The sequence below is a fragment of the Mastigoproctus giganteus genome, chromosome 5 (genome assembly GCF_048544385.1).
Source record: "Mastigoproctus giganteus isolate SK-2022 chromosome 5, ASM4854438v1, whole genome shotgun sequence".
Taxonomy (NCBI): Eukaryota; Metazoa; Arthropoda; class Arachnida; order Uropygi; family Thelyphonidae; genus Mastigoproctus; species Mastigoproctus giganteus.
The window spans coordinates 91,227,250-91,250,313 of NC_143579.1; the positions used below are offsets into that span (position 1 = coordinate 91,227,250).

General features: G+C 38.4%; 1 protein-coding gene across 1 annotated transcript in view; it reads left to right on the forward strand.

The window, feature by feature from the left end:
• Positions 1 to 23,064, forward strand: part of LOC150085555 (sister chromatid cohesion protein DCC1) — a 300,470-nt gene that overhangs the window by 257,104 nt on the left and 20,302 nt on the right. Inside the window, exons 9-10 of the mRNA XM_090373339.1 lie at positions 1,760 to 1,837; positions 15,143 to 15,228. Of these exons, the coding sequence (XP_090229465.1) occupies positions 1,760 to 1,837; positions 15,143 to 15,228 (164 nt within the window). The remainder of the gene's footprint in view (positions 1 to 1,759; positions 1,838 to 15,142; positions 15,229 to 23,064) is intronic.

Below are 23,064 nucleotides of genomic sequence, written 5' to 3' on the forward strand. Positions count from 1 at the left end.
ATGATATTGATGATGGGATATCAAGTTTAATGTCCAAGTTTGCAGATGATACAAAGGTTGGCAGGGTTGTTAAGTACCCTACTGACGCTATGCTGCTGCAACAGGATCTGGAAAGGTTGAACAGATGGGCTGAGAGATGGCAAATGAAGTTTAACATTGACAAATGTAAAGTACTACATATGGGAAACAGTAACCCCAGAGCAACGTATCAACTCTGCGGTACTACACTTACAGTGGTGGAGAATGAAAATGAACTGGGGGTAATTGTGCAGGCAGATAATGAAGTTCTCTGAGCAGTGCAGACAAGCTGCAAGAGTAGCTCATGGTGTCTTGTCAATGATATACAGGAATTTTTCTAGCAGGGATAAGGAGGTGATTATTCCCTTGTATAAGGCAATGGTTAGGCCACATCTTGAGTACTGTATACAGGTCTGGAGGCCTCATTTCAAGAAGGATGTAGAGCTGCTGGAATGGGTACAGAGAAGGGCAACAAGATTAGTGAATGGAACAAAGGGTTGCTCTTACAAAGAAAGGCTTAAGTTTTGCAAATTACAGAGTCTGGAGACTAGGCACCGGCGAGGTGATCTGATAGAGATGTATAAGGCTTTGAATGGTTTGAGCATGCTCAATGCCAATGGGATTCTTCATCTTGCTCAGAATAATCACCTGAGAGGGCATAAATTCAAATTGTGGAAGGACGGATGTCGGATAGATGTGCGGAAATTTGCCTTTGGCCACAAGCGGGTGGTTGGTTGGTGGAACCGACTTCCATCACTTGTTGTTGAAGTTGATAGCCTAAACAAATTTAAAGCTCAACTGGACAGGTATTTCGAACGAACGGAGGGGTGAAATGGGAGAGGGTTTTTTTTTTTTTTTTTTGGCTGATGCTGAATAAGCTTGCTTTCTTGCATCATATGCCTCTACTAATGCTAATGCTAATATATATATATATATTTTATTTACAATAGACAATTATGTTATAGACAGATATAATGTTCAAGTGATTTACAATGGCATTGATCATGCCTGATTCTGTACCCTCTAGTTTTGATTTAGTAGTTTTTTCCCTTAAAATTATCCTGTTATATAAATTCTTGTGCATATATGGGTTGTTTCAATTAAAAAGCATCAGGATCTACTTTTTTGCCTTTATGGTTTGAAATTTTTGAATTTATATATTGCCCAATCAATTTTTCTTAATGGGAAAGTTGTTTTCTCGATCTGGTTGTCTTAAAACATCATAAATGTACTTCTGAAACAAACATAAAGACATTTTTTGGTAATTGAAAAAAAAAAAAAAAAAAAAAGAACACAGTACTGTAGTTGTATGTGTTGCTTGCTTTTCAGTACATGTGTTCAGTTGTTACAAGGTCAGTTATGCGTGTCTTTTCATGCTTACAATAATGTGCTATTTTTTTTCCCTTTTCTACAAATGAAATTAGTTTACGTTTGTTTCAGAGGTAATCTATGATGTTTTGAACACTCTTCCATTGAGAATAAAACAGTTGATTAGGCAGAATTTTAATTTAGAAATCATCAAATCTAAACCAGAGCAAAGTTTCCAGCATCCCCCCCCCCCCCTCATCTCCCTCAACCCATGCATAGTACTAAGTACTGGAGGTTTTGATACCTTTCATGTTTGGGGTTTTCATAAAAAAAAAAAAAAAAAAAAAAAACAGTAGTGTCTTTTAATTGAAACATCCTGTGTATGTGAGGGTGCATGTTTTTATAGTTATTTATTTATTTTTTTGTCTATCAGTTTAATCTTCAAGAATTTATGGAAAGCTGGCAGAAGAGTGTTCCAGATGGAATGACTGTTAATCTTTCTTATTTGGAGGTAAGAGGCATGTTTTGTTTTGGTTTTTCTCTCATGTACTTTAGCAGTAGCTGCATTGACACATAAGAAATATCTTAAAATCTTTTTTATACGTTTTGATGGTCCCTGGCCAGAGAAGTTTACTGCTTCACTGTGATGGCAGATGGATTAAATAATGTTCATTTAATAATGTTTTTATTAAAGGCTTTTATTAATAATGTTTTTTCATTAATAATGTGTTTATAGGTGTGTTCACATGTAAACTCATGAGCCAAAACACTACGATCACCTACCTAATAATGTGTTGGGCTACCTTTTGCCGTGATAACAGCATGGCATCGACTCCACAAGACTGAAAAGTGTCCTCAGGCCAGGACCAGCAAGACAGAAGGATGTCCTGGACTTTGGCAATGGAGCCAGGCATTGGTGGGGTTGTTGTCCTTGTTGTTATTTAGTTTTTAGGAGCATTAGCAACTGAGGCATTGGTGTGGACTGGTGAATGCTACATTCACCACATCCTACAAATGTTTAATGGGATTGATGTTGGGGGATTTGGCGGCCAGGGAAGCATATGAAATGCCTGGACGTGATCCTTGAACCATTCCTGCACAGTGCGGGCCTTATGACATCAGATGTCTCGTTGAAAGAGACCAGGGCTGTTTGGATACATGGTTACCACGTAGGACAAAACTTGGTCCAAAACAATTTTGAGTTGGCAGGTCTAGCAGCCGGCGAGGAAGTGTTCAATGATAATGAGGGGTCCTAGTAATGTCCATGGAAACATGCCCTAAACCATGATACTACTGCCACTGGCATGTTTTTGTCTAACCATGCACTCTAGTCGCAGCTATTCACCCGTTTGCCACCCCGCCAAACACATACCTATCCATCGGCATGATGGAGCTGGAACCTCGATTCATCACATCAGGTGACTCTTTTCCAGTTGTTCCTATTTACTGTAGGTTGTTGTTTTGGTTTTTAGGCTTTGAATGTGAGCAGTGCAGACAACATTAGCAACTAAGGCCATATTGCTCCGGGAATGTGCATTAGCAACTAAGGCCATATTGCTCCGGGAATGTGCAGTGGTCATTCCATGACCTTTCCGCATCCTCCATATTTGGTGGTCACGGGCTCGAACCCAGTCTAGTCAAGAAGCGTGTGCTACGCACTACTACTCCTGCCCACCTGGCTACAGAGGCGCCTTACTGCAAGTGTCAGTGACAGTTGGTCAATGTGGTCACATGAACAGGTTGCCTACTCTGTAGGCCTGTCTGCAAGAGAATCCGCTGGATGGTGTGAGAAATGTTTCTGAGCGCCATGCTTGTAGTCTGCCATTAATTGAGTGACCATGAGCTGTCTGTTGTCCTACACAGTGCATGCCACTCACCATTATCAACTGTCAACCAGTGGTAGTCTCCTTGTCCCAGAACGTTGAGTGGTTGTGTGTCTCTCTCTTCAGATCTTCACTATGGTGGCCTTCAAACAGCTGACAATGTATGCTGTCTCCTGCCTTTCTAGTGCCATATATCATTCCCCATTCAAACTCTGTCAGGTTCTTCCCTTTCTCCATTACACATGCTTCGTATTGATGAACTGCCGAGCGATACTCAGCAGTTCATCATATACTAAACATGACATCAGTCCTTGGTGCCATGGGATGCGTCCACTCATGGAGACAGGAGTGGTAATAATATTCTAGCTTGTGAGTGTATTTATGTCTTTACATGTAAAAACTTGACTTCCACTGCATGGATTTTTGTGAAGTTTTATATTTAGTTCTTTTGGAAAGATTTGTTGACTAGTACCAAATTTCATTAAAATTGAACAAACAGAAACCCAGAAATTATTATTCCTTTTTTAACTTCTTTTTCATACAGATTATATAGGGGAAAAAAGAAATTTGAAATTCATAGATTGAACATGGTTTTAATGCAGTATTGTTAAGTAAGACTCGTGCATCCGTTTGTTCCCCTCACCAGTCTTGTTGCTGTGGAGAGAGAGAGAGAGAGAGAGATTTCGGGGGGGGGGGGTGTTCAAAAAAAAGATTTGTATTCACCTAGAAGTAGTTGTGATAAAAAGATATTTTTTTTTGTTTGTTTGATACTTTGAAATCTCTATAACAGCCACACAAATTTTGGTTTCAATCTGACTATTCTTTTTTTTTTTTTTTTTCCCGCAGCACTGAATGAACTGAAGTGAAACACTGGATAAAGTGGAATACAGATCAGTGATTCTCTTCCTCTTTTTGTAAGGGGAAACATCCAAAACACTCCAGAAAGAAATGGTTGCTGTTTATGGAGACGACTGTCCAGGTTATAGTGTTGTTGTGGGGGATTCAAAAAAAGATTTGTATTCACCTAGAAGTAGTTGTGATAAAAAGATATTTTTTTTTTGTTTGTTTGATACTTTGAAATCTCTATAACAGCCACACAAATTTTGGTTTCAATCTGACTATTCTTTTTTTTTTTTTTTTCCCGCAGCACTGAATGAACTGAAGTGAAACACTGGATAAAGTGGAATACAGATCAGTGATTCTCTTCCTCTTTTTGTAAGGGGAAACATCCAAAACACTCCAGAAAGAAATGGTTGCTGTTTATGGAGACGACTGTCCAGGTTATAGTGTTGTTGTGGGGGATTCAAAAAAAGATTTGTATTCACCTAGAAGTAGTTGTGATAAAAAGATATTTTTTTTTTGTTTGTTTGATACTTTGAAATCTCTATAACAGCCACACAAATTTTGGTTTCAATCTGACTATTCTTTTTTTTTTTTTTTTCCCCGCAGCACTGAATGAACTGAAGTGAAACACTGGATAAAGTGGAATACAGATCAGTGATTCTCTTCCTCTTTTTGTAAGGGGAAACATCCAAAACACTCCAGAAAGAAATGGTTGCTGTTTATGGAGACGACTGTCCAGGTTATAGTGTTGTTGTGCATTGGTATAAACAATTCAAATGTGGAAGAATTTCAGTGCATAATGAAGAAATCCCAGCTGCTGTAACAGAATGTCCATCAACTGCTGTAACAGAAGAGTGTGTTGCAAAAATTGAGACATCCTGGAAGATTGCCATATTAGCATCAAAGAACTAGCTGCAGAGCTCCAAATTAGTGTTGGGGAGGGGGGGGGTTGCCTATGAGTAAAATGCTTGCTAGTTGAGTTCCCAGACTTCTGACCCCTACCAGAAGGAAAGGGTACAGTGTGCACATGAAACATTGTCGGTGTCCCAGGAAAAGCAAGAGTTTTTTCAAGGCAAGTCACCAAGGATGAAAGTTGTATCCATCACTATAATCTCAAAACTAAGCAGACAAAAAAAAAAAAAAAAAGAAAGCATAATGAATCACACCCCCCCCCCCCCCAACAAAAAAAAAAAAAACTGTGTGCTGACAAAGTGACACTCAGTTTTTTGGGATCATCATGGTGTAATACTAACAGATTACCTTCAAAAGGGTTGCACTGTGGCAGCAAAAGTATTATTCCAATCTTCTTATAAAGCTATGTGCTACTATAAAAGAAAAAAGACAGTGAAAGCTGTGGCACCTCCATAGACAGGTGGGCAGGAGCAGCAATGCATGGCACACGCTTCTTGATTAGACCAGGGTTCGAGCCAGTGACCACCAAATACGGAGAATGCGGAAAGGTCAGGGAATGACCACCGCATATCCCCGGAGCAATATGGCCTTAGTTGCTAATGCTCCTAAAAACCAAATAACAAACAAACAAACGGGGAAAGCTGTCAAAAGGTGTGCGTCTGGTCCATGATAATGCCTCTGAACTCGCATGCTACAGTGAGGTGTGTCCAAATGTGGGTTTGAAATATTGCTTCATCGTGCTTATTCTTCACCTTTCTTCATGCAAAACATTTTCCTGCTGCTGATGATGAGGTTTGATTTCTGCTGCTGAGTTAGTTTGAATGACAGTCAGAGGACTTCTAAAAACTGGCCTGTGGAAGTGTATTGAGAGCTAATAAAAATATATCATTTTGTCTGGTGACTGAATTGAAAAGCGTAATGCATAGTGTTTGTTTCAACTTCTGGGTGAATACAAATCTTTTTTTGAGCCCCTTCTCCCTCATATATGGGAGAAGATAAATAAATATAATATAATTTTAATTAACTGATAAGAAGGTAACTATAGTGTATTTACTTTTCACTTCTCTTAATCACAAAGAAATAAAAAATCAATTATTAGGAAAAAATATAATACAGCTGAAATGTAACACACTGTATGCATTAACACTCTCTCTCTCTCTCTCTCTCTCTCTCTCTCTCTCTCTCTCTCTCTCTCTCTCTCTCTCTCTCGCGCCTCCGTAGCCAGGTGGGAAGGAGCAGCAGTGCGTAGCACACACTTCTTGATTAGACTGGGGTTCGAGCCCGTCACCACCAAATACGGGGAGGATGTGGAAAGGTCAGGGAATGACCACCGCATATCCCGGAGCAATACGGCCTTAGTTGCTAATGCTCCTAAAAACCAAATAACGAACGATCTCTCTCTCTCTCTGTCAAATTAAAATTAAAGTTAAACTTTAAAATTCTTTATCTTTCTGGATAAAATAATTGTGTATTCCCTGAGTTGGTCATAATTCCAATAGTCAACATTAATTTAATCTAATCCCTCTATCATATTGCCAATTGAGGATCCACTTAGTCATTTTTGGGAAGGGCTTGGCTCAGTATGGTTTTAAAGTATAGTCAGTAGGAGGTCTAACAGTAGAAGATGAAAAGGTTCCATGATAAACAAAGTTTGTGTGTTAGTAACGTATGAGAAAAATAAGTTTAAGAAATAACACAGTGGTTGGGTGAAGTTTGAATTAATAGGCAGAGATATGTAAATAAGAGGGAAATAAATAAGGTTTTGCATGAGAAGAAATACAATTACGAAAGTGGGATAGATGTGAGAAGAGTGAGAAAATGATGGGAGAAGGGTGCGGAATTTTGTGTGCTACAGAAGTGATGTAGTGATGTGAGAGTGCTAGATAGTAAAGAAGTATATTATATGTGGCTTGAAGAGAGAAAAGTGTAACTGAAAAGGTGTGGAATTCTGTCAGGAAATGAAATGAGAAAGTCATAGTTCGGCAGGAAAGCAGACCACAGAATAGCTGATGAGGTCCAGGAAAGGCTCCAAAAGATATAACTGTAAGTCCTCAGATCAGAGATCTGTAGACCTTTATTAAATTTAGGAACAGAACTGACCAGACTTGTGTGTAACATTAATGGAGTGTGAATAATATAACGATTACTAGAGTGATGATATGTTTATAAATGAAGTAATATTGAGCAGAAATGAGCTATAAAAATGATGAATAATAAGATGAAGCAATGAAGGACTACTAGGAATTAAAAGAGATAATGGAACAAATGTAAAAAATATTAGTTTTTTTTTTGGAGGTTTTAAGGTATAAATTCAATGGGAATTTATTTGTTTCTAATAGATAGTACCATAAAGGAAAAAGAAAAAAAACCCTCCCACAGCAGCATGAAGTTACAATTAGGTGTTAACAAGATTGAGTTGACCGTGAATATGACTTTTGCAACTTGAATTAATTACGTAAAGTAATGTTCATATATTAAAAAGTATCTGATAATGTCAGGACGAGATTATCCAAGCGCAAGCAGTGAATTTCTAGCTCCAAGAAATCAGTAAGTTTTTGAATACTTGCCATTTTATCGAATTAAATGTCATATTAAATCGTAACTTTATAGTCCTAGTCACGCTCGTTATTTTATTTTTAATTTAGGTAGAGATTTTGTAAATTACTTCTTAATATACATAGAACCATTGTTTTGTTCAAATCTTGCTGCCATTGTTATAGTATAGAGTGAGTGGAAGGGGAATTCAAATTTTTAATTGTGTTAAATAGGTAGCTCTAAGTTTGTGGCATTAGTTGGATAATTTTGTTTTATATTAAAATTAACTTATAACTCCAAATCACTTGTTCGGCATATATCTTTGTTTAGCTAGGGATACAACTAATTTAACATTGTGATCGATACGGTATAGCTTAACGTATATTCCAAACTTATTAGCGCAAGGGATAGCATAGATAGTGTAATACGTATCACTGCATTTAGGAATCTATTAGATTAGTGTAGTATTAACAATTAATTAATTAAATTTATTAATCTTGTTAATTTTCATTGTTAATTAATTGTATTTAAATGAAAATCATGTCCCAGACTAAAGCAGCAAAGCAACAGGCACAAAGTAGCAGTACTGCTGTGGCCCAGTGGAGAACCAAAGGGGCGATTCTCCAATGTATCACAGCCTTAAAAAAATGTGCAACTTGTGAAATGTTTGCGGCCTTTTGGGAACAGAACATGATCTAGCCAAGGAGGATGTGCTAGGTGCAGAGAATGTCAAAAAATTAGGTGCCAACTCGGCATTCTGATGGGTGTCTATAAGAGTTTGCAGAGTCGAGTAGATGCCCCTGGAAGGAATTAAAATGGCTGACCCATCAAGCTCTCAGGCTGCCCAACTCAATGCCAGAGCTCACTCTTGTGTGTAAGGCAACACAGCAGCAATCTTCAAGGCAGAATGTGCTGGTCCCACAGGAGCTAGTTATTGTCAGGGAAACGGAAAATATATTGCAAAAAGATAGGAGGAATAGGACCAGGGTATGCCTGCCAGTGTCAAAAGTTGATGACATTGTACAGAAGGTATCATCTTTTAAGGGCACAAAAGGTAATTTATTGTTGTACATGTTGGCACTAATAATCATTATGAGTAGGAGATCTGCAGATTTACTTAACAAGTAAGGTCAAGGTTGAAAAAAAGCCAGGGTTAGGGTTAAATTTGAAAGTGTCTGCAATTCTGCCCAGATACAATAGGAGGGAGCAGGGGTGGCTCGTCCATAGGCACTGCAGCACCCTCAGCTATTTAACTCTAGATATACGGTGAACGGAATTATGTGAAATTTTGTGAAGTACAATGCAATATAATGAATATTTTTATTAACAGGACCCACATATAGTATGCGCATCCTCTATTTCCAGTAATCATTTCAATAATAAATGAATAAAAACATGAAATTGTTTCCAACTTTGAAGTTTAATTAACCATAGGCCTCACTATGTGATGGGCAATGAAACATTTTGCATTCTAGTGAATATCTGGTAGTTGGTTGCCATTGGCAACCAGCATATTGACAACTTGCCAATATATATTTTTTTAGGTGAAACGAATCAGTCACTGCAGTGCAGTGCAGATTTCATTGTTGACCATGATGGGTGTGTAGCCACAATGTCGGTCGCTGTTTATGTCTGTCTTTTTGTTATTTGCCCGAATTCCCGTTGAGTAACTAAATAATATCAGTGTTAAGTCAATACTCAACATTTAACAGTGTAATTATGTGATTACAGCTTAATTGCGAATTGAGCTTGAACTCGGTAAGTTGAAGTTATATTATGAGGTGATGTGTAAGTAAAACTTTATTTCTATGACACACGATTTTGTGAAATTTGATTCGATCATAGCCTCCATGCTTCCCCATGAAGTAAATCGTGTGATGGTGAATAAACTTCAGCAACTTAGTTTTTCACAATTATCTCTCCAAGAAAAAAATGTGATTAAAAAAGAAGGCCACTCCACACCAAAGATTCAAATTTCTCAGTGGGGAATAAGTAATAATAAGAAATATATTCGGTGTTTTAAAACTGAATGGTACCAAAGGAAAAGTTGGCTTTGTGGTTGTGAAGTTAAAAACGCATTGTTTTGTATTCTATGTTTACTGTTCAGAGGTGACAAAAAGTGTTTACAAACATAAACAGAATGAAAGAAAAAACTCTAAAACATGAGAGTTCGAAGAAACATATTGATAATGTGATTTCCCTATCACTTTTAGGAAGCGTAAATATTAAGGAACAGCTTAGTGAGGCCTACAGACTTTCGATCTGCAAACAATAGAAAAGTTACGAAGAATCGTGAGGTATTATCTAAAATAATGGACTGCATTCAATTTTGTGGACAGTTTGAAATTCCTTTACGTGGGCATGACGAAAAAGATGATTCGAAAAATCCAGGAGTATTCAGAGGATTAATAAATTCCGCCTGCACATTAGATTCCAATTTAAAGAACCATTTAGAAAGTAATGCAGCATTTAAAGGCATTTCAAAAACTATTCAGAATGATATTCTTGACTGTTTGCTCCAAATATGCCGGGATGAAATAAAAAGAGAAATTAAAGAAGCTCCATTCGTAGCTATCATGACTGATGACACAACAGTTGTTTCAGAACATATACAAATGGTAATTGTTCTGAGATATGAACTGAATCGAGATATTTTTGAGCGTTTTTGGGGTTTGTTCACTCTGGAAAACCAAATGGCAGACAGAATATCAAAGTGCATTCTAGATCAGTTAGACATAATCCTCAAAGGAAATACTCAAAAAACTGGTTGCTCAGACATTTGATGGTGCAAGTGTGATGAAAGGCAAGAAAAGGAGAGTTCAGGCTAAAATAAAAGAAGTGTAAAAAAATGCACATTTTATTCAGTGCTATGCACACCAACTGAATCTGATGATGATGAAAAATGCAGCAAGTAGTACCCGAGATTCAAGAATATTCTTTCCGAACCTCATGTCGATACCAACATTTTTCTCAAAATCGCCACAGCATCTCTCTGTTCTCAGAAAGCATATGGGCAGCCGTGCTGCCCGACCTTCCCCTACACGATGGAACTTTAATATATGCACTGTGAACAGCATTTATGAAAATTTTGAATCCTTAAAAAAGTGCATGGAGGAACTACAAGCAACAGCAAATGCAGATAAGATGATTTCAGAAACAATTGGAATTTTGCACATCTTGAGTAATGAAAAATTCGAGTTCTGGTTAGAACTTTTCCATCAGGTAATGCCTCACGTGGAAGTTATTTATAATCAAATGCAATCTTGAGAAATTGAGGCAATTAAAATAGATAAATATACAGGAAACTTTAAGAATGCCATTCTAAAAATCAGGAATTCAATGTACTGTGAAAATCCTTCAAAAACACTCATGATTGAAGCGAAGGAAGTATGCGACTATATAAGTGTTGACATAGGTGAGAGATATTCTTTTGCAAAGCAATTTAGGCGCCTCCGTAGCCAGGTGGGAAGGAGCAGCAGTGCGTAGCACACCCTTCTTGATTAGACCGGGGTTCGAGCCCGTCACCACCAAATACGGAACATGCGGAAAGGTCAGGGAATGACCACCGCACCGGAGCAATATGGCCTTAGTTGCTAATGCTCCTAAAAAACCAAATAACAAATAACAGCAAAGCAATTAATTGTTTAACAAGAAGAACTTTGTTATTTTTCATACGAAAATGCCCATGGAAGAGGTACGGGAGACTACTGAGGCATATCCTATGATTGAAATAGAAAAACTTCTTACGGAATTACAAGTTTTCTATAGCAGACATGATCTACCCAATTATTGCAAATTAACTGACTTTCTGAAATTTATCTCAGAAAATAATCTAGCTGAAGTTCTTGGTGAACTTACAAAACTCATAAAAGTTCTTTTGACATTCTGATGACTACTTCAGAGCCCGAACGCTGCCATTCGATATTAAAAAGAATAAAAACATTTTTAAGGAGCACTATGAATCAGGAAAATGCTAAATGCTCAAGCAGTGCTTTCAATAGAGAAGAGCTTGGTCAACAGTGCATCAAACTTGAATGAAAAAGTTATTAATCTGTTTTCAACAAATAAAAACCAAAGAATGGATTTTTTTAAATAACAGTTCAAGTCTGTTAATGGTAAATGTCTAGTTAATGTTTTGTAATATTTTTAACTTGCTTATTATTATTACTGTGTATGTTTACATCTTATAACCAAGGCAATTTAATGTAACTTTAAGACGCAGCACCCCAAATATCAGTCACGAGCTGCCACTGGGATGGAATATGTGATGAGAGCCTTGTCAATTAATTCAGCCCAGGAGAGATTGTGCAAGGCTGATGAGGTAGAATTTTCACCGCGTGGTCTGTGCTTGACTGCCTTTACAGGGATGGAATACACTTAAATAGAAAGAGTGCAAGAATATTTGCTGATGCTATCAAGGCAGTGTTAAGTGGGTTGGAAACTACTAGCTTGGGTGGATACACAGACTAATATCTGCAGGCAGCGGTGAAAGTGATTCTTGCACTGCTTTTGTTAGAATGATCAGCAGCCTGAAAAGCAAAGTACTGGGGATTTCAAAGATTGGTGGGTGTCATCATGGAACAAGTAAATATGTGAGCCGTGATAGGGTAACTAAGAGTATAAACAGGTGCATATATGCTTGCAGGTACACCAGTGCTAGGAGTATAGTAAATAAATTTGATGAATTTGAAGTGCTGGTCAAGACATCAAAGGCAGATATTGTTGGGATATCAGAGATATGGTGTCATATAGATATAAGCAATGCACACAATTGGAATTTTGGGAGTACAATGTATAGAAAATATAGACAAGATGGGAATGGAAGAGGGTTTATACTGTTAGTTAAGAAACATAAAAATCTAAATAAGTGCATCCAGTTCACATAGATGGACAGTTCGATATTGAGTCAGTTTGGTGTGACATAAGAATTGGGAAAGCAAAAATGAGAGTAGGAGTGTGTTATTGGCTTAATGACTGATGAGTATAACAAACAATTAGGTGCCTCCGTAGCCAGGTGGGAAGGAGCAGCAGTGCGTAGGACACGCTTCTTGATTAGATCGAGGTTCGAGCCCACCACCACCAAATAGGACGATGCAGAAAGGTCAGGGAATGACCACTGCATATTCCCAGAGCAATATGGCCTTAGTTGCTAATGCTCCTAAAAAAACCAAACAACAACAACAACAATAACGAAAAATTGTACAGAGAAATAGAGTGGGCCAGTAAATCAGAATGTCTTACAATGGGGTATTTTAACTTCCCAGATATTGACTGGAACTTGAGAGTTGGTCACATGCACACCAGCAAGACTGTGGATTTATTGAATGATTGTTTTCTACAGCAGAAACATGTTTGAGAGGCAACTGAAGGGAGTAATAACTTGATCTGATTGTCAGCAGTGAATTCTTGTGCATTAAGAATTTGCAACTTGCAGATAAAGGAACCACTAGGTGGCTGTAATCACAGTGTACTGATGTAGGATTTACTTAAAGATGCCATTACCATCAGGGTAAAGGGAAGGGTTTTGTTTTCACAAAGATGACTACAATGGGACCAACCGATAATGTTACCAACAGGAAATTCTAAATGGGAAGCATTCAAGGAATTAATCTTTGAAGCTACTAGGCTCTTCATACCAACTAAGAAATACCATTCTAGGTTTAGCCATAAATGGATGTCAGATGAACTAATGAGACTTGTGGCAGAGAAGGAAAATGCATGTGATGCATATAAATTATCAGGTGACACAGAAGCCTATGGTAGATATAAGCTAGTCTGTAATCAAGTAACAAAGGAGGTTAGGCAAACAAATGCAGATTATGAAAATTCTTTGGCTTAGGATGCAAAGAAAAACAGCAAAGACTTCTTTACTTATATAAACTCAAAAAGGAAAGGGATGAATCAGGTTGGTCCACTTGATATCAATTGTTTGACTGTTAGCATTTAGCATTAGCAGAGGCATATGATGAAAAAAAGCAAGCTTATACAGCATCAGCCAAAAAAAAAAAAAAAAAAAAAATTCCCATTTTGCCCATCCATTTGCTCCAAAAGTTTGTCCACTTCTTCCTTGAATTTATTTAAACTGTTTAACTTAAATAAATTGATACTCAACTACTTGCTGGCTAAAGGCAAATTTCCGCACATCTATTCTACAACTGTCTTTCCTCAGTTTGAATTTGTCCCCTCAGGTTTGTAATCTGAGCAACAGAAAGAATCCCATCAGCATTAAGCCTGCTCAAGCCATTGAAGGCCTTGTATACCTCAGTCAGATCACCTGGCAGCTGCCTAGTTTCAAGACGCTGAAATTTTGTGAACCTAAAACTTTCTTCCTAAGAGCACCCATTTGTTCCCCTCACCAGTCTTGTTGCCCTTCTCTGTACCCTTTCTAGCAACTCTACATCCTTCCTAAAATGAAGCCTTCAGACCTGTACGCAGTCCTGAAGGCGTGGAGTAACCATTGCCTTATACAAGGAGACAATTACTCCCTAGCCAAATTCCTGTATACCATTAACAAGACCTCATGATCTGCCTTGCCAACTGAATTTTAAAAAAACTTCTCGGTCAAACCTTTATATCATCTGCAAACTTCAACATTAAGTCTAATATACCTTCATCAATATCATTGAAGGTATATTAGATACACAATACAACAATGGGCCCAATACCAAACCCTGGGGACTCCACTAATAACATTAGTTCCCAAAGACAGTTAGCACAAGGAAGACAGTCTTCCATGTGCAACAGCATCAATAGTTTTCTTGAAATCCAGGTATATGATATCAAAACATCATAGTATTCAATCAAATTGGTCAGACAATACTTCCCCTTAACAAACCCATGCTATGCCTGAATTGTTACTGCAGTCTTGCGTAGATTATTTTGCAGTGCTTCTTTAAACAGCAATTCCATTATTTTCCCCGAAACAGAATTTTTAACAGAATTTAAAAATTAACAGGTCTGTAATTACTCATGTCATCCTTTGATTCCCCTTTGTAAATTGGAGATAAATTTGCACATTTCCAGTCCATGGGGACCCTCTCCCCTGGTCCCACGATTCCCTCATAATTATGGCGAAGGGTTTGCTTACTTCCTTTGCCGTCTCCTTTAATATAACTGGATAGATCCCATTCAGCCGAGGTGCCTTTCTTATGTTTAACTTCAACAATTTCTCCTCCATTTTGCTCTCTGTTATTACAAAATCTTTTAGTTCCCTATCAGAGTTTAATAAGCTTTTTTTAGTACCACTGTGGACCAAGTGAATATGATATTTCTTTTTTGGAACTGCGGGCCGGATGATTTCAGTTTATGTTCAAGATCCGGCCCACTGGCCATAGCTTGAAGACCCTTGACTTAGATTACAAGTCTAATATAAAACTTTTCCTTTTATTTGTGGCTCTATGCTAATTTCCTAATGACAATTGCAATTAGCTTTGTGAACAGCCAGTAGATTTATTTCAAATTTTGAAATATACTTTAAATGTAATTACCTTTAAATGTGATACAAACAGAGCCATTCTTAAAATATTCTGAAGTGCCAATTTTTTTGTAATGTATATCTGGGCAGTAATTTAATCCAGGTTTCCATTCCAGTATATAACTTTCCAGTTTCAGATTAATAAATAATTCAAGAATTATATTACATTAATTAATAATTATGTATGTAGGTATATTTTAAGTGTTGCCATTAATTTCACCATTGTTAGGGTTTGGCACTTACTGATCACACTTCGAGACCAGAAGTTATATTTTTCTTTCCAGTATGGGACCTCTCAGAAGATGTAGATGAAAGGTAATGATGTGACTTATTAGGCAATTTTTATTTATTGGATATGAAATTCAATATGTAAACCAATAGTACAGGCTAATTCTAAACTTTGTTTGCAGTTATTAGTATTAGTAATGGCAAATGATGCAAGCAAGCAAGCAATCTCATACAGCATCAGCCAAAAAATAAAAATTAATAATAAATAATAATAATAATAAATTTATCATTTCATTTATCCATTTCCACCACAAAAGATGGAAGTTTGTTCTGGCAGTCAAACACCCGCTAGCTAAAGAAAACCTTTGCACATCTATTCTGCAATAATCCTCCCTCAGGTGTGTAGTCTTAGCAAGAGGAAGAATCCCATCAGCATTGAGCTTGCTCAGTCCATTCAAGCTTTAACACCTCAGTGAGATCACCTTGCAGAATTGAGGCCTTATTTGGTGAGAGCACCATTTTGTTCCCCTCACCAATCTCATTGCCCTTCTCTGTTCTCATTCCAGCAACTCTACATTTTTTCTTAAATGATGCCTCGAGACCTGTATGCAGTACTCAAGATGTGGCCTGACCATTGCCTTATAAAATGGAATAATCACTTCCGTATAAATGCTAGTAAAATTCCTGTATATCATTGAAAAAATCCCTTGAGCACTGCTCAGAGAACTTCATATCTGACTACATAGGTGTTTTTTAATTTTCCACTACTCTGAGTGTACTTCTTTCCTGAAATCCAAGTACAGTCAGTCCTCGTATAGCATGATAGTTGTGTTCCTAGAAACCCTCGTGCAATGCAAAATCGTGCAATATAAACAACAGGCCCTATGGGGAAAATAGGGTTAGGTGCCGACCACCCAAGATTGAACACACATTTGTAACCAAAACATTACCAAACACAATAAATAATCGTAATAAAATACGTAAGTATTTTATTACGACTATTACGTAATAAAATATTGCTAATGCTTTTGCTTCTATCATAAGCAAACTTGTTTTTTTGTTTGATTTTCTATCCAAACAGATGACAGCCATTCCATCTCTTCCAATTCTTTGTGTCTGAATCAAATGGATTTTAATTACACTTAGAGTTGGTCCTACTATAAAAGTTGTTTTTATTTTCTCTGCATTCTGTGTAATTCTCGGCGTTGCCTCATTTAGGTCTGTAGCACGTGCAATATCACATGGTCTTTCATTTCGCTCAAAGCGTTTCACAATTTCATATTTTTTCTATATCAACAGAGGCGGACTGGCCATAAGCCTTCCCGGGGAAACCCCGGTGGGCCGGAGGCCGGTGTGATTTTGGCCATAAATGCTAGTATGAGGTCACTACAAATTTTTCCAGGTAAGAATTTTTGGCTCAGTCCGCCTCTGTTTATCGATATTGCTTTTATTTTTCTCTTTGAATCTGCAGTGTCTTCACCAGGATGCTTCTTTTTCACACCTTTTAAGCATTTTACTCATTTTTAGGGAATAAAGCACAATTACAAAACGAGGAGGCACGCTTGATACACATAAACAAAGCTGCGCGCGTGTAGCAACTGAATAAACAACACCGTAAAGGCAGAGATTAACACCTCACATTTTACTAAAGCACATTTCTAGGAGTTACTACCATAAAATAATAAAAACAATTTCCAGTTGCGTTTCTGCTAGTGGAATCTGTTATAAACTGGTAGTAAAGTCGATCTAATTGCATTTGCGATTATACTGATAGCTGGAATTGTGTTGGTTTTTACGTTATTATGGTGAAATGTGTTTCCCCTTCACTGATATAAAAAACATAAATACATTTTCAGAATCTTCTCTTCATTTCTTGTAAACACAAAGGCGAATCGTGCATAAGTGAATTCGGTTCGTGTTATATAAGATATCGTTCCCCTATTTATAAATCGTGTATGATCGAATTCGTGTAATGTAAACACGTGTTATACGAGGACTGACTGTAAATGATATCAAAATTTTTTTTGTATCCTGTTCCTTTGTGACTGCATCGTAGTATCCAATCAAATTGGCCAGAGAAAGTGGTCACAAACCCATGTAGTGTCCGAAGTATAACTGCACTCCTGTCCAGATGGTCCTGCATTACTTCTTTAACCCTTAACTCCATTACTTTCCCTGGAACAAAAGTTAAGCTAACAGGTCTGAAATTGCACATGTTACTTTTTGATCCCCCCCCCCTTTGTGAATTGAGGATACATTTGTGCATCTCACAGGGACCTCCCCTGAATCCAAAGATGCTCTCACCTTCATTGCTGCCTCCATTAATATAACAGGATAGATCCTGTTCACCCAAGAATCTTTTTTATGTTTAACTTCAAATGGTTCTCTTCCACTTTCCTTCTAGTATTTACTTAAATAAAGAAGTCTGTTGTTTTTCTTTGCAAAAGATTTCTCATAATCTGCTTTAGCTTGGCTAACCTTCTTTGTGACTTGAATACAGACTAGTTTATGTGTACAATAGGCTTCTGTGTTGCCTAATATACATCCCATATCAGGCAACACAGAAGAAAATATGCATTTTTGGGTCTAAGCCTTGAACAGTATTATATCAGTTGCTATGGAAAGCCTAGTAGCCTCTATGATTATTTCCTTGAATGCTTCCCATGTAGAATTTGCTGAAGAGAACATCTCAATTGGTACCAATGTATAGAATTTAAAAATCATCTGAGACTACTGTAGTCACCTTTATGAAAGCAAAGCCCTTTTCCCTTCACCCTCGATGATAGTTACACCCTTAAATAAATCCTAAATCATTACACTGTGATCACTGCCTCCTATTGGTTCTTTTATCTGCAGATTCTAAATGCATGAATTATCACTACTGATAATCAGATAAAGACTATTACTCTCTCTCTTCTTGCCTCTGTAATGTGCTGTTTTAGGAAACAATCATCCAATAAAGCCACAGAAGTCTTTCTAGTCTGTGTGATTAAGCAGTCCAGAAGTTTCAGTCAATATCTGGAAAGATTTAAACTTTAAATCACCCATTATAAGACATTCTGATTTGCTGGCCAACTCTTATTTCTTTTCTTTCTAGCCGACCGGGCTAGCTGGGTGGGTAAAGTGCCTGCCTGGCAACCCAAAAGTCGCGGGTTTGATTCCCGCCTCGTGCTTGGATCAAAAGTACTGCAAAAACTTTGGGAGGTGCACTATGGCCACAGAAGCCGATGTGCCAACAACCACAAAAAAAACCTCTATTTCTCTGTGTGTATTCATTGTACTCATCAGTCATTAGGCCTATAACATACTCCTCTCATTTTTGCTTTCCCAGTGCTGATGCCACACCAAACTGACTCAACATTGCACTGGCCACTAATGTTGACTGGATGCACTGCCTTAGATTTAATGTGCTTCTTAACTAAGAGCATAACTGCTCTCCCCCCCTGTTATCATGTCTTTCCATTCTGTACCCATTGTACTCCCCATATTGAAATTCTGCATCCCTTATTATCTGAGTGACGATACATTTCTGATATCTTCCACAATGTCTGCATTTGATGACTTGATCAGCACTTCAAATTCATCAAATTTATTTACTATGCTCCTAGTATTGGTGTGCATGCAAGTATACATGCACTTGCTTTTACGTGGCGCCTCCGTAGCCAGGTGGGCAGGAGCAGCAGTGTGTAGCACATGCTTCTTGATTAGACTGGGGTTCGAGCCCGTGACCACCAAATATGGAGGATGTGGAAAGGTCAGGGAATGACCACCGCATATCCCCGGAGCAATATGGCCTTAGTTGCTAATGCTCCTAAAAACCAAATAACAAACAAACAAACAAACTTGTTTTCACTCTTAGTTGCTCTTTTTACTCTTATACACAGTCCATATATTTACTTGTTCCATGATAACCCACACACACAGCTGAAATCCCTGATACCTTGCTTTCTAGACTGCTACATGCATATTCCAATAGAAGCAACACAAGAATCAATTTCACCTCTGCCTGCAGCTATTGTTAATCTATTATTCTGTGTATCTCTCAAACTAGCAGTTTTCCAATCTATCTAAATGGGAGAAAACCTACTTTAGTGCTCATACTGTCAGGTGCAACTTACAGTCCGTCATTTTCTGGTTGATTGTCCATTATATTCAACCATCCGGTCAAACACTTTTCAATTTATTTGAAAAGTGTTTGACTGATTTACCACATTTCTCAGGAAATGAAGCAAATATTGAAGAACTTTTATTTTATCTAAAACATATTGGCTTGTACAGGAGCATATAATTTAATATCTTTAACTATATGTTGCCTGTAAATAAATAATGAACAGACACAATTTGTCCTCAGTGGCCTTTGTGTCATTAAGCCCAAAACCAACAACAACCGATCCATCTAACACTCCCTCGATAGCATCAGTAAATATTTATACTATAATATTTCTATTTTTACCCTATTCCTGTAAAAACAGTCTCTCATGTTAACAAGCATAGACCACGTTGAGAAAAATTATAACCTCTGAGGCTTGCAAAGTCTTTCCAGGGCTGAATTAGTTGACAGTGCTCTAAACAAATACTCCATTCTATCATTTATGGGTAGAATGCAGATGCTTTCAAATTTAACTCTAGCTCACCATTTTTTTCAACATTGTCCTGTACTTGTTAAGTAATTCTACAGAACTCTTACTCTTAATGTCATTAGTGCGTGTATGATAATATCATCTCTTTTGCGCTTAAAAGGTGATTACTTTATTATCTGGATTTACAAGATGGCCTGAATAATGGTTGTTCCATTTGAAATTTTGTATGTTACAGAAATTATGTGATAGGTTATGCTGGATCATTTAACACTCCCCCGTCCCTAAGTTACAGGTTAAAACCTGTAACCGTATATAATCTACCATCATTCACTTTGCATACTGCTTTTTCAAGTCAGCGTGTAAATAGCAGACAACTCGCTGTCATGTGCAGAATCATGATATTAACAAGAAAGCAAAGAGCTGAGATTATGAAACTATTCCCAGGGAAGCAACATGCCATTATATGAGGTTAATAATTCAGCCCTGGAAAGACTTTGCAAGTCTCAGAGGTTATAATTTTTCTCAGCGTGGTCTATGCGAGAGGCTGTTTTTACAGGGATAGGGTAAAAAATAGAAAGAAGTGCAAGAATATTTACTGATGCTATCGAGGGAGTGTTAGATGGATTGGTTGTTGCTGGTTAATAAATATTTACCTTGACCTTTAAATATTTTAGTTAGAGATTTGATATTACGTATACAGGGTGTCTCAAAAATATTGATACAAACATTTAGGGGAGGTAGGTAATATCTAAAGGAATGTGAATCGCATAGGAACCCATAACCGGAAATATCACGGGAAAGTAGTAGCAAAAGTAGTAGCAGAGGCACAAGAAGCAGAAATGACACAAGACAGTAATTAGTGGCAAACATTTATTTGACATAATATTAACAATGGAGTACGAGATGGATGCATTTCATGATGTTACAACAGATGCTCAAAGGTTCCACAATGAGACGCGATGCATGCGTGACACCGATGCAGCATGGATTGGCGGACACAGTCGAACACACCTGGAGTTTCTTTGACAGTAGCAGCAGCACAGACGAGTCTTGCCACGAGATCCATTTCCGTCTCCACAGGTGATTCATACACGATAGATTTGAGGGCCCCCACAGAAAGAAATCAAGGCTCGATAAATCAGGTGAACGTGGGGGCCAGGCAACGGGTCCACCACGGCCAATCCATCGACGTCCAAAACACCTGTTCAAATGGTCACGAACACACCTTCCATAATGGGCAGGCGCCCTGTCATGTTGAAACCAAATGTTGCTTCTCACATTTGCTGGAACATCGTTAAGTAACGCTGGTAGAACTTTTTCAAGAAAGATCCGATATTTAGCAGAGTTCATGCGGGATGGTAACGGGTATGGGCCGACTAAGCAGTCACCGACCATACCTGCCCACACATTTATTGTGTGGACAGGTATGGCCAGACAATAAATGTGTGGGCCTCGTGGGGGCATTCACCGTGTGGGTTGTCGTGAGCCCACACATGAGCATTGTGCTGATTGAATAAAGCCTTCCCGAATGAAATAAGCCTCATCCGTGAACAAATCATAGGCTAGAAAATCCAAGTCTTGAACGCTTTCTTGGAGAAACCACTGCACAAAAGCCACACGTGCAGGATGATCTTGGGGGGGAGCAATAACTGAACCCTGTGGAGATAAAAGGGGTGTAAGGAACCGTCATGCCAGACACTCTGTACAATGCAACAAGACACTCCTAAGGCAGAGGAAACGGCACGTGTGCTGGTCGTAGGATTATTCTGGACGGCATTCAACACACTTCCTTCTATGGCGGGAGTTTGCGTCGAACATGGTCTTCCCGCACTATTCCTGTTACCTCTAAATGACTCATAATCGCACAAATTTTAATGCACACGTGCAAACAAATGGTGGTCCAGTACATGTCTGTCTGGGAAGCATTCTCCATAAATTAGTTGAGCAGCTAGGTCCATTGCCCTCTGTTAATCCATACACTAGGTGCATGTCTGCCAGCTCACAGTTCGTATATCGATGCATGCTCTTCGTGCGGTGACTACTGCTTGAAAGAGTAAACCAGAAATTTTCCCTCTTGTGAACTGATGAACAGCGCCGTGTACCGACTTACGGTGATGTTTCCGGTTATTGATTCTTATGCGATTCACATTCCTTTAGATGTTACCTACCTCCCCTAAACGTTTGTACCAATATTTTTGAGACACCCTGTATATACTACTAACTCTCTCATAAGCAGCATGGCATCTCATAAGCAACAGCACAAGAAAGGCACCTGGGGTGGATGGGATCTATCCAGTTATATTAAAGGAGGCAGCAAAGGAGGTAAGCAAACTCTTAGCCATAATTATGAGAGCTTCCTTGGACTCAGGGGAGGTACCCATTGACTGGAGATGTGCAAATGTGACCCCAATTCACAAAGGGGGATCAAAGGCTGACACAAGTAATTATAGACCTGTGAGTTTAACTTCTGTTCCCGGAAAATTAATGGAGGCACTGGTGAAAGAAGCACTGCAGGATCATCTAGACAAGACTTCAGTTATAGCTAGGACACAGCATGGTTTTGTTAAGGGGAAGTCTTGCCTGACCAATTTGATTGGATACTATGATGCAGTCACAAAAGAACTGGATGCAGGGAATAACTTTGATATTATATACTTGGATCTTAGAAAGGCTTTTGATACTGTTGCACATGGAAGACTGCTGCACAAATTGGAGCAGTGTGGCATTGGAGGCAAGTTGCTGCTATGGATAAAGGGGTGGTTGAGGGGGAGAAGACAGAGAGTGGTAATCAATGGACACTGCTCATCGTGGACTAATGTTATTAGTGGAGTCCCTCAGGGTTCAGTATTGGGGCCTTTATTGTTTTCTGTATTTATAAATGATATTGATGATGGTATATCAGGCTTAATGTCCAAGTTTGCAGACGATACGAAGGTTGGCAGGGTTGTCAAGGACACTACTGACACTATGCTGCTGCAACAGGATTTGGAAAGGTTGAGCAGATGGGCTTCGAGGTGGCAAATGAAGTTTAACATTGACAAATGTAAAGTACTACATATGGGAAACAGCAACCCCAGAGCAACGTATCAACTCTGTGGTACTACACTGACAGTGGTAGAGAATGAAAGAGACCTGGGGGTGGTGGTGCAGGCAGATATGAAGTTCTCTGAGCAGTGCAGACGAGCTGCAAGAGTAGCTCATGGTGTATTGTCAATGATATATAGGAATTTTTCTAGCAGGGATAAGGAGGTGATTATTCCCTTGTATAAGGCAATGGTCAGGCCACACCTAGAGTACTGTATACAGGCCTGGAGGCCTCATTTCAGGAAGGATGTAGAGCTGC